Source organism: Theropithecus gelada, chromosome 8, assembly GCF_003255815.1.
Source record: "Theropithecus gelada isolate Dixy chromosome 8, Tgel_1.0, whole genome shotgun sequence".
Taxonomy (NCBI): Eukaryota; Metazoa; Chordata; class Mammalia; order Primates; family Cercopithecidae; genus Theropithecus; species Theropithecus gelada.
The window spans coordinates 121,815,407-121,828,582 of record NC_037676.1 but is presented as its reverse complement, the minus strand read 5'-3'; the positions used below and the strand labels follow the sequence as shown (position 1 = coordinate 121,828,582).

The following is a 13,176-nucleotide window of genomic DNA, read 5'->3' as shown; positions in this document are numbered from 1 at the left end:
CCATTTCTTTATCTGCAAGTGGAGTTTGTAGCCTGCCTATGTGAGTGAGACTGGAGGGTAAAATATGGGAGTCGCCAACCCTAGGGTAAAACTTTCGGTAAAACAGTTGTTTTTCCTAATTATCCTGTCACTCATTTGTGTTCATATATCACATAGACACATTACAAACTAGACTCATAAATGAAAAACTTCATGTGGCTTACAAGCCTGCTGGCGACTCAGCCCTTCTGCAAGGGGGGAAATGTTCTCCATTCATCTGGACACTTAGCATGCAGGGTTTAGAGTAGCTGAAAAGAAATAGTTACGTTGAGTTTTGAGTTTTAAAATGTTTTATTATGAGCTAGAGTTAGGAACAAAGCTGAGTTATTTCCTGGGGGGGAATGCTTTTTAAAACCTCAATATGAATAAATGCATTTTTAGTGTTTAAAGTCCAGTATATGTGTGTGTGTGTGTGTGTGTGTGTGTGTATATGTATATATATGTGTGTGTATATATGTATATATATGTGTGTGTGTGTATATATATATATATATACATACATATATATATACACACACACATATATTTTAGTAATCTCCAGACACAGCAGAAAGTGTTTTAAAGCTATTAGCTCTGTGCCTTATTTTAACTATTTAATTCTAGGATGTTAGCAAATGGATACCTATCTCCATATCTTTCTTATGATCTAATTGAAAAGAAGTGACTTCACTGCGTATATATATATGGTTATCATAATCATTAAGTATCTATTAATTCAGGAGTCACACTTAATACCTTTCTGCCCCTCAACTCCCATATCCAGTTCATTAACAAGTCTTTTTTCCTAACTCCCCCACTTGTCTTCCTCTCCACGCTGCCATAGCCTCCTTGGTGCAAGCTGTCGTGATCTTTTGTCTGGCTTACTGCCAAAGTTTCCAAACTGATCTACTATATCCATTCTTGAGTTCCTCTGATTCATATCTACACCGTACAGAGATTAATGCTTCAAAATCTGATTAAGCCTCCCCCTGCTTAAGCCTTTTAAGGGCTTTTTGTTGCCTTTAGGATAAAGACAGTATCACCTAACATGACCTCAGAGGCCCCACATGACTGGCCTCTGTTAACCTCTCCAGTCTCACTTCTCTTATACTAACTTTTGCTCTCCCTGCGCTAGTCAGACTGGCTGCCTTTTTGTCTTGTGGATGTGCCATGCCTCCATCTTACGCAGAATCTTTGTCGGTTCTCTCTCCTCTGTCTGGAATTCTTTGCTCCTCTCCTAATCTGGTTACTGACTCCCACACACCCTTCCAATCACAGCTCAATGAACACTTACTCCACAAATTCTTCTCTGACTCTCTTGACTAGGTAATCTGAATGATATTTGCCCAAATAGTGATTTACCTCTATATTTCTTCATTTTCCAGAGTTGTAACTTTACATTTATTTCTGTGCCTACTTGATGAATGTGGAGAGTAGGAGCTATGTGTGGGCCAGCTCCCTACATAGTACGACTGGTTCCCAGAAGAGTGCTTGGTACATGGTAGAAGCTAATGAATATTTGTGCAATATTCACACAGGGCAGAGATTGTTCCGGTGTCGGGGCTCATACTTAGATTCCATAGGGAGTAAATGTAATGCATAAAATTTATGCCGTAAGTTAAAATCATTGAAAGATGCAACAGTGTTGATGTCAGCTTTCGATTGTGTAACAGTTAATAGCACAGGCTAGTTTGCATTTGGACAGGTATATGCCATTCTTCTGCTGGAGAATCCTGTGGGACCATAGACTACCCATAAAACTTTGCTTCTGTGGTTTAGAATTGTAATTGTAAGACTTATACATATTTGCAGCCCTGGATTGTGGGAGCAATTGAGCCAGATTCTCGCTCTATTAGCCATCAAAATTTTCTGCTCAGTTTAGACTAGTAAATTCTTTTGCAAAGATTGTTGTCCAGTTTTAATCTGAATTTTCTAATAGCTTTCAACCACAGCGAAACTTAAAAACAAGACAACAGACTTTTAAGATAGAATAAGAAGACTATCTATGGTGTTTTCTTACTTTTGTAGTGTATGTGCTATAGTTATTGCTAAATGATACTACAGAAAATGACATGGTTAATAATTGTCTAATATCATACATAATCTTAGGATTATTCTGGGAATAATGTTGAGTGATGCCAATTCTGCATAATGAGAAACTCTGGATGTACATACAGTTTCAATCAGTTCATGATAATTAATTACTTCAGGAAGCAAGAATGATAACCCTCTATCACTTATCTTTCAAATCTCACTGTTAACCTCAAGCCCTCTTATCTTCATCAGGGCTAGGGAACAAGGACTCATAGAATAATTTCATGAAAAAATAGATTGTGCATTTATATAAATGCAACTACTGTATTACAATTAAGCAATACACACACTGCTGCTTTGTGTCGCCAGCAAAGTAAATAAAATACTACTCTGCTTCTTACAGTTAGGAGATGAGTCCCCTGGAGGAAAAGCCATAGTTTGTCTTTAAGAGATCTAAACTTTATTGTCCAATTAATAGTGAATACTATTAATAACATTAAAATTCCACTATGAATTAGACCAAACAATTCAATATGCAAGGCATAAATAAATTAATTCAAAGTAATTTATTATAATGCTCTACTTCTCTAAATGTGGTACTTATCATTTTTTTTTGAGGAAACATGGATATTGTATTTATTAGACAAAGGCTTTATGTCAACCATCATTAGCATATTAAAAAAGCTAGAAATAAAAACATGAACAAAAAGTAAAGCAAATGAAGAGAACAGTTTCCCTAAACAAAGTATGTCAGTAAACAAATAATTCAAAAAATAAACAAATAGAAATTCTGGAGCAGAAAAGTACACTAACTTAAATAAAAAATTTTACTAGAGTGATTTAACAGTACATTTGAGCAGGCAGAAGAAAGAAGTGGTGAGCTTGAAAATGGATATTCAAAAAAGTATACCAAAAAGTCATTTAAACCCCAAAGAAGGAAGTAATGGAGAAATTGAGAAGCAAAACTTCTAGATTTCCTAGAAGTCTCAGGTCATCATGCAGTTATAAATAGTTCAAGGCATCAAGTGGAGCATGGCCTAAAATGAAAGCTCTATATTATGTGCTGCCTGGATGTCTGAAATCAGGAGGACCTCAGATGATCTAACTGCAAGTTCCTCCTCTCAGTGGATATGATCCTCTAGCTGTCAGTTTTTCCTATCTGGGAAACATAGTTTTTGTTTATCCCTAGGTTGAATTTTCCTGCCAGACCACAATTGTTGAAGCCAGTCAATCACATCTGCTGCAGGAACCAGGTCTTATCTCCATAAATGTGGTTCTTATCTGACTTTCATCGAAGTAACCTATTGTGCCAGTTCTTGTCTGACCTCTAAACTCCTCTTTCTTCTCTCCACCTGCCAGACCTAATGAATCAGGATCTTGATAAGCAGGGCATAAACCTCAGCATTTTAAACAAGCCTCCAGGGTGATTCTGATGCCCAATAAAGTTTGAAAACCACAGAATGATTTGTAGGGACTGAGACTGTTGAAAGATTTGTTTCTAGTTCTAGGTTTTTTTCTGCCAGGGGGCAGTGTTCTCTGAAATATGGCTGGGTTAATAAACCATGTTGGAAGCTAATTTTTCAGTCTTTCTTATGCACTTCTTGTTTACTGAGCCAGCCACATGTGTCCTTATTACAAAATCTTAAACATCGTAGCAAGTGAACCTCTGGTAATTTAGTTTTCTTACAAAAGGTTTTGGACAAATTCCAGTCATTTTAATTGAATTTCTCAACCTACTTTATGCATTATCAGGCTTTTTTGTTTTTTTCAGTTTTAGGTAATGAGGGATAATTTTATTTTGTAGTTAATTTGATAGTCGAGGTAGGGACTTTGGTCATCTTGGTCATTCTCCTGACAGTTAATTTATAACAATAATCTTGTAGTAAAAATCTGTTTAACTGTGGCAAAATGATGTGTGTATGCACATGTGTGCTTGTGTATGTGCATGTATGTATGTTAATACGTTCCTTATGCACGACAAGCTGGTAAAAGACAAAGTTCTTTGGCAGAACGGTTAACAGAAATAGTGGCTGAGGGCTGGGAACGGTAGTTCATACCTGTAATCCCAGCACTTTAGGAGGCTGAGATGGGCGGATCACCTGAGGTCAGGAGTTCGAGACCAGCCTGACCAACATGGTGAAACCCTGTCTCTACTAAAGATACAAAAATTAGCCGGGCGTGTTGTCATGCACCTGTTATCCCAGCTACTCGGGGGGCTGAGACAGGAATCACGTGAACCCAAGAGTGGAGGTTGCAGTGAGCCGAGATGGAGCCATTGCACTCCAGCCTGGGCAACAAGAGTAAAACTCCATCTCAAAACAAACAAACAAACAAAAACAAAAAACAAAGAAATAGTGGCTGAGGTCAACTCTTTTGGATAATGGGTAACAAGCAGATCAACTTGGCTATTACAGCTTTTTCCCCTGCACAGATAGTCTGCATATAAGAGAAAAATAAATGGATGATATTCAGCTTCTGAACTCTAACTTTTTTCCCAAGGGAACCCTCATTGTCTTCTAGCTAGGTTTATACAATATAATCAGACAAAGTCAAAAGTTGTTAGACTCTGGCGAGGGAAAAGAAGAGGCTGTTTTTGTTTTTGTTTTTAGAACATTTAGAGCACTGTGGCATATAATGAAATAACAGGATTGCCTTGATATTTTTCTTTGGGGTTTATTGTTTTCCTCTATCATGGCAGGCTTGTATCTTGACATTTAACATAACTTATAGAAAAATCTTACATGGAGTTGACATCTTTTATAAGCCTTGCTAAATACCCTACTCCAGATTTGTTCAGTATGGCATACAGACAAAAGCAAGACACTTACATATAAAAATGTATAAGCCTGTCCTCTTTGCAAGAGTGCAAAACTAAAAGGATTTTAGAAAGGCAATTAACAGTTTGGCAGTATATATGTTTTCTTCTTTTCAATTAGGTATTACTAGATTCTAAGAATCTGTAATGAAATCCAGGCCTACTATACAACCCCCTATAAACAAGTTTTTGCTTTTGTGCTATCATGTTTTATTTGAGCAGAGCCACTACTCTGTTAGTAATTTGTTGCATGGTAAGTCTCGTATTTGTTTACACACGAACACATGCACTGTGCAAGAAAGATGGTCTCTGGACCTGCTGAGGAAGAGGCCAAAAACAAATCTTCCCTCATTTGAATCCTGAAGGCATGTAATATTTAAACAACTTTCCGATTTAGAGGCCTTGATTTTTTCTTTTGAAAGTGTGCTGGTTGCCAAATTGCTTAGTAAAGAAACTTTAGTAGCCACAATAGCCTCAAAGGACACAGTACTTGGTGGCTACATTTAACCAAGAAATAACTAGGGAAACAATTCTTTACATTTCAATTATTGCTGCCATTGAGATTTCCTTCCTAAATTCAATTGCTAATAAAGCTTCCCAGGCCATCCCCTTCCCCCCACACATCCGCGTCTCAAAAACCGCCCCCCTCCCCACCGTTCCCCGCCGCTCCTCCCGCCCCCCCGCCACCTCCCCACCCCCTCCCCCCCGCCACCCCCCGCCCCAAACAAGCTGACAGTCTTTTCGGGAAGAAGAAGCAGAGACTGAAGTTATTTTGTCCGTCCTCCCAGGGCAGAAGGACTTTATGCTGCGTGGCTGGCATTTCCAGTATTTTGATAAAAGTTACTTCTCTAAACTTGAACGACAGCATGGGGAAAATAATGTTATCTTTTATGCTAGTTACAATTTTGCGAAATTTCATCATGAGAAACTTTCAAGGAGGCAGAAGTAGCTGAGAATATGATACTAGGGACAGAGTCGCTCAAACTGGCAGCAAAATAAATAGATAGGAAAGACAGGAACGTTATTAGGTTTATAAAGGATAAAACTTTCCTTGCTTAAAAAAATAAAGCGGTGAGGTTGACGCCATTGAATGACTGCATTGTAAACCTTAAAAGCTTAAAGCTGGTTTGGAAAGCCCATGCACTGCTCTGTTTCCTTTTTATCGGATGAAATGCATTTGGTTTCTTTTTGACAAATCATGTTTTTGTGAGGAAAGGAAAATGAACATGCACTGTTATGGGCCACGGCAATGTAAGAAACCCTCCTGTTGCCAGAGGATACCACATGAAAGTGTCTGTGGGTTAGGGGAGGGACCTGTAAGGGGGCGGGGATGGGGGGGGATGAGAGCTTAAGCCTCTTATGCTCAGAGCTGCGATTTGTGAACACCCTGTGATGTAATCAAGCTCTGGACAAATCAGAGGAGTCTGTCAACCTCCCAGGTGGGATTGCTTACAGTTAATAGACTAAACCCGGAGCCCCAAACCAGTGCACTCCGTGAAGGGAAAGAGAACACGCTGCAAAGGGCTTTCCAAGAATCCTCGACATGGCAAGGAGGAGCTCGTTCCAGTCGTGTCAGGTGGGAGAACGGAGGAATGACAGGGGACATGCTTGATCTTCAGAATCAGTGACTGACTGGCATTTTCCTTTTTGTTGTGCAAATTAAGATAGCACCTTATTATGCAATTTGGAAGTGGTAGGATTGGGTGGTGATATTGAAGCCATTTGAATCGCCTTCGTGTAATTTGATTTAGTCTTGCCCAGCTGTATTTGACAACTTGATCTCTTTATTCTCTTAGATAATATCCCTGTTCACTTTTGCCATTGGAGTCAATATCTGCTTAGGATTCACTGCACATAGAATTAAGAGAGCAGAAGGATGGGAGGAAGGTCCTCCTACAGGTAAGTGTCGAAATGATTTGCATTTTCAATTCTTTAAAAATATTGCATACCGTGTAATCAATGTAAGCTTATTAAAATATTTATCTTTAATACAGTCTTGCAGTATAACTAAGTTAGTCCTAAATTTCTCTGAGTAAAACCACTTATGTGTATAATTCAGGTGGAAGAGTGTGGTTTTCATTAGAGAACATTTATGATTGTTTCGTAACTGGCTATTTCCATTTTTGTACTCAAATTTGTAAATGTTAGGATACAATTAAAGCTCTTGTTCACAGACAAGGCTAAAGTAGAAGTGGTGAGAACAGGTGTTGGTTTAATATTGGAGCTACCCAAGTCTGATTTGCTGTCACATAATATAGGATGTAGTATTTGCCACCAGAAAGTTCTGACATAGGAAAAAGGAATGGAAGTACAAAAGGCAGTGAGCTATCTTTATGAAACTTCAGAAATTGAGGACTTTAAGATTTACTTAAAATTGAAAAACCATAAAAGACAGGAGGTGCTTAAAGAGTTTTCAAGATTGATTTGTCCTCATTGTGTTTTCTTTTGGCAAAGGAAAGATAAGTTTTAATAGTGTACCTTGACTTAATAGAACCAAAGTGAAAGAGTTTCTTTTTACAATACACTACACGGTAAGTAGTGTTCCCATATAGTGTTCTCATAAAGGAGCTCCTTGTGCAGACAGAGGGGGCTTAACTGACCAGGTCTTAAGTAATGAGTTGGTTAATTTCCTGGAAATTGGAGCTCGTGATGGTTTTAGAAATAAAAAATTACATTTTAAGTAGTGGGCACTCTAGGGAGCAATATTTTCTGGACTTTTCCTGACATCCCAGCATGTTTGTCTGTCTTCCTGTGAATTTTGTGTTTCTCTGTATTTCTTGATCTGACTGTTAACCATCACGTGCCTCTGTTTAGCCAGCTTGAAATTTTATTATTAACCAAGTTACGACACATACATTGATGGAATACTAAATCTTCCTTACATCAATTAAGTGACTTTTGAATCATGCCAGTAGGTTGAAAGAATAATATTAGAAGTGAGTTAGTGAATTGAAGTGGGGTGTGGCTGGGGTGAAGAGTGAGAAAATAGATCATAAAACTTGCAGCCCCAGGGAGCCAAATGGACAAAATGAGCCGTCTTCTGTTGGGGAGGCAGAGGACAGTGGATCACTGGGCTAGAGAATGCTGTTTTTATTAGTAGCAAATGCTCTCTTCAAAGGCCTCTTTTTCACTCCCATTAACACTGACTGTGACTGAACCGACAGGGGAATCAGATCCTTAGCATCGTCATGTGGGAAAGCTAACAACTTGAGAGCCAACTTCTGGTTCTTTTCAATGAACACTAAAGGGATTTTTTTTTTTTTTCTGTTTCCTCTTAATATATTACTCTGGCTAAAACTGAGATTGAAAGAATTAAATGCTGTTTCCTTAATGAATGCAAAATTGAGTCACTCATTATTTTTAAAATTGACTTCTTTTGGAAAACGGTCATTAAAATCCTAGACTGGTCCCCTGGAGTCCTGTAACTTGCTGTGTGGTGTTGGGGAAGTCACTTGTGAAGTCTGTTGCCTTAGCGGTACAATGAGGAGCAGACTTAGATGATTTCTACTTTTCTTTCTGGATTAAAAAAAAATCCCAGGAATTATTCTGTTTCATTGCCTCTTGAATGTGTGTGCTCACTACTGGAAAACTTGAAAAGTATAGATTGGATTTATTAGTCTTTGAAAGTATTTTGTGTATAGTAAATTATTTCCACATGTTATAAGAACAGCTATACGAACTAATGAATAAATGCCACTTCTAGAAAAATAATATAGTCTATATTATAATTTGTAAACCTAAAGGGTCTTAAGTCTGCACACGAATTTGCTCCTTGAATTATTTAATTATGTCATTGGTTATTTTAGCCTTTATGATATCATCTAAAATAATTTATTAAACTTTTAACTATGTGAAGCTTAGTCTTAGAATACAATGCAACTTAACTCTGAATTGTATGGTTTGGGTATGCCTGAACACTTTTTAATTTTTCTTTTGATGCAGCTCATCTGCTTTTTAGGAACTGTGGTTGATTTCTCCTGACTAAAAATCAAAGATGTACTTAGTAAACTAGGTAAAAGCATACTGTAGACAGTGGAAATATCTTTATCTTTTTAAATGCTGCATATGCTTAGAAAGGCTCTCTCTCAATTGATACATGTGACTGGTTATTCTGACAATTAGAAAAGCCTTCCTATCAGAAAATACTGGGTGAATTTTATAAGCCTGTAAGAAGAAGTCACTAGGAGGGGAGGCAGCCATGCCCATTTCCAACAACACTTTTAGGCGCCAAAGAAATTCTGGGAAGCTCAGTGCTCCAAGAGTGCAACAAATAGAAGGAACACAAAGGGTATTGATATATGGCTAGCTTCGGATTGATCAGAGTGAGATTCACCATTCAAAAGCATGCAGTTGTTTAGTAACCATAGCTTCTCAGAGTCCTCAACAATAGCTGAGAATGTTCTGCACACATGGATACCCTCGCTGCTGTACTATGGACTGGGGTGTTAGTTTCAAGGCTGTGGCAGTGCAAACAGACTGTTATAATTAATTAACTAACACACTTGTTATCTGGATTTATTGTTAGGATAGGAAATAATGGCTGAACAGGATTTTTTATACCAGGTCGTAAAAGATTTATAGATTTATTAGGAGACATGAAATGGGAAAAGCTACTTATAATTCTGTTGGGTAAATACAATGGGCATTCAGGTGAATGAGATAGTGAGATGGCTAGAATAAATTTTCAAAGAAAATATAAATCTGTGATTTAGTTTGACATCTTTGTCTCATATGTCTGAGGTGGCCCACTTGATTTGCCTTTAAGACTGCAAGAGAATTTATTTGTCTACAGGTGTCTGTGTACTCACGTGTGCTTGCAGTGTGTATGTTTGTGATGTTATGCAGGAGTCTATTTCATTGAAACTTGTGATTTAGAAACTGTCTCCAGGTGGAAATAGAATATCCTCTTTGATATGTAAGTACTTTAATTATTAAAAGACAAAAGAAAATCTGTGAGCTTGTGAATAGCTGGCTAACAGAGACTTAAAAGCTCAGTTTAATTCATCCTTATTTTTAGTGGCTTGAAAGGAAAGTTGAAAAGTGTGTGAATGAAATTCATAGGTTCATATGAAATGTAGACTATCTCTAACAACTTTATGGGTACACCTTTTCTTTGAGACTCATAGGGAAATCAGAAAATGGTACTAGGAGTGAGAAGGTTGATGTTCATTTGATAATGTTAGAAATTTTGCTCTACAATGAAAAGCTGCTTAAATGTTGGCACAGGAGATTGTAGGAAACTGTAAAGGGGACATAGATCAGCCATTTGCTCAGTGAGCAAAACTCTGTCGTGAGGAATATCCTCTCATGGGGCTTTATGTGAAATTTCAGGTAGAAATTGGGGAGTTTAAGTCAATGGAATGAAATTATCTGAACTGGAAGCTAAGGAGGGTACAGATTTTTCAGTGCTTCGTTAAATGGAGCTGTAGTGTCGTGATTTTTCATTTATCTGAAAACTGTAGACTCCTCTATCTAGTTTACATACTCAGAAACCTCAGTCTTCCATGAAATTCAGCCTAGATTTTTGAATCAATAACATCAGCAAATATTCCCCAAAATTATATTTTGAAAAGAACTTCTAAAATTTGAAACCTATGTACAAAAATTTGAAAAAACCGTTTGTTAATGAAAAAAATACTGTAGTTACAGTGAGATGATCTAAAATTTTATCCAGGCCTTTGCTAACTCATACAAGGCCTAGAGATCTAATTTTCCAACCGGGAAAACGGGGATAAAGTTGCTTTTATTTATCTGAAAAAGTTTTTGAAAATGCCTTTAAGGCTGATGAGAACTGTAAGGTGTCAAGCATATGATAATGCATTTAATTAATCTTCAATTAGGTTTGAAGGCCAGTGTTTAAACTTATACCTTATTGAGATAACAATACCTTTAATTTTAAATGACAACATTTCATTGTTTGGTAGCAGATGTGCAAATCATTCAGATTTATGCTACTGATGACCATTCAATTCTATTTAAGTGGTTTAGATGTTGAATTAAAGTTTTTCACTTTTAACTTCAATTACATGGAAATCTTTTTTTTTTCCTTCCAGTTTGTGAGCTCTATGTGAGGACATTGTATGTATGTATGTATGTATGTATGTATGCATTTATTTTTTGAGAGAGACAGTCTCATTCTGTCACCCAGATCGGAGTGCGGTGGCATGATCTCAGCTCACTGCAGCCTCCACCTCCGAGGTTCAAGCGCTTCTTCTGCCTCAGCCTCCCCAGTAGCTGGGATTACAGGCGCCCGTCACCACACTCGGCTAATTTTTGTATATTTAGTAGAGATGAGGTTTCACCATGTTAGCCAGGCTGGTCTCGAACTCCCGACCTCAGGTGATCCACTTGCCCCGGCCTCCCAGACTGCTAGGATTATAGGCATTAGCCACTGAGCCTGGTCAGGACATTGTATTTATAAATGTTTTGAAAGCATGGGTGTTTAAAAACTTCCCAGGTGGACCTATTTATTAAAAAAAAAAAAAAAGTTTATGAAATCTGGCCTAGCAGCTGTGAAGAGAAGAGAACAGTGATGTTGCAGTAATGGATGTTTATAAAAAGTGATGTCTTTAGGAAGCAAAGATACTGACATGTAGGCCTGTGTGTAAGCTTTATTTACTACAAGTGAGGTCAGAAGCATCAAGAAAAAATGGCAAATTCAATACAGAAAAAGTATGACCAGAAAGAATGAACCATATACTCCAGAAGAGACATAATACAGTATTAATTCTAGAGCTGGGCAGCATCTTGAATGCCACGCACACTGTCCTCTGCCTTGCCCTGTGGGTTATGCTTCAAACGGGGCAGCAGACACAGGGGAACTTGTCCTGTTTTAATGCTCTTGAGAAAAGGAGGTGGTATAACCACAGCTGGTAACACATTTTAAGGTTTTACTCTCACTTTCAGGAAACACCTGGGCTAAGAACCAAGGAGAATGGGAGGAACAGATAGCAGTATCATAAACAGGAGCAGACAAAGCTTAGAAGAACCTTCCAGCTTTAGGCTAAGCTAAATGTTTCCAGACTTAAATACTGCCTCTTCTATTGGCCATCATCCAGATTTGAGTATTTGCATCTTGTCGGGGGGATTTAGAGGGAAATATGATTGAGCCTAAGATGAAGTAGTGTTTTGGCTATAACTTTTGTCATCAGTTAGGCTCCTTCCAATAATTTAAATCATTATTATTATTATTATTTGTATATTATGGAACAAATGGCACTAGAATTCTTTTTTCGTTGTTGTTTTTTGAGATGGAGTTTCACTCTTGTTGCCCAGGCTGGAGTGCAATGGCATGATCTCGTCTCACCGCAACTTCTGCCTCAAGCGATTCTCCTGCCTCAGCCCTAGCTGGGATTACAGGCATGCACCCCCATGCCCGGCTAATTTTGTATTTTTAGTAGAGACAGGTTTTCTCCATGTTTGTCAGGCTGGTCTCGAACTCCCGACCACAGGTGATCGGCCTGCCTTGGCCTCCCCAAGTGCTGGGATTACAGATGTGAGCAACCGTGCCCGGCTGGCACAAGAATTCTACAACCCTACCTCTTTATACATATTGTAAGATGGAATATTTTAGACATTAAGTTGACTTAAGTAATAGTAATTGTACCTGTTTCTGTCAGAATTATGAATTTGAATGAAATAAAGTACGTTTTACCTTGGTGTTTCTTTAAATCATGAAATTATGCTTTTGTGAAAAATAAGAAATGCATTGCATTGTTGTTATACATGTCATATATGTACATGTGTGTATTTTAAAATTTGAGGTCTCTATTTTTAAAAAGAACACTATATAAAACTATAAACATTTGTTTTTCAAGATTCTGGAATTGACTTGCATCTTTGAAGTAAAATAACATCGTTTTTAATGGTGTTAATTAGTTAAACATGTAATTTATAAGACAGCAACAGAATTTGAATCTCATAAAGGTATTAGCAAATACCTCATAAGAAATTCCAAGTCTCATACTTATCACATATTTCTGCCTTGATACATTTGAGAGTACTTTTTGTTTGTTTGTTTGTTTGTTTTAGTTGTTTTCTGAGTTTTTATGGTGATCTCAGTAATGATGAAAAATTTGGGATACCACAGGTTCATTGATGTTTCAGTTTTCATCCCACCTCTCAATAAGTTATACATCTGAAGTGCTTATATCAATGTTCTCTTGATTTAGGTCAGTAAAGGAAGACAACAGATTTTAAAACTCAGACTTCTAATAAATCAGATAATCTTTCCCTATTTGACATTACATCAGGTACAATAAAGAGAGAAGTCCTAAAAACTTCAAATGCATGCAGGAACAAAGGACTAA

General features: G+C 37.5%; 1 protein-coding gene across 5 annotated transcripts in view; it reads left to right on the top strand.

Annotated features, from left to right (window-relative positions):
* The window catches only part of ENPP2 (ectonucleotide pyrophosphatase/phosphodiesterase 2), a 118,190-nt gene that overhangs the window by 29,916 nt on the left and 75,098 nt on the right, over positions 1-13,176 (top strand). For 4 of the 5 annotated variants that reach the window (XM_025393770.1, XM_025393768.1, XM_025393767.1 and 1 more), the window contains exons 1-2: positions 6,325-6,443; positions 6,664-6,766. In XM_025393770.1, coding sequence (XP_025249555.1) covers positions 6,411-6,443; positions 6,664-6,766 — 136 coding nt within the window. In that variant the 5' untranslated portion in view covers positions 6,325-6,410. Of the gene's footprint in view, positions 1-6,324; positions 6,444-6,663; positions 6,767-13,176 lie in introns of those variants that run through there. The other variant, XM_025393769.1, reaches the window with a different exon arrangement.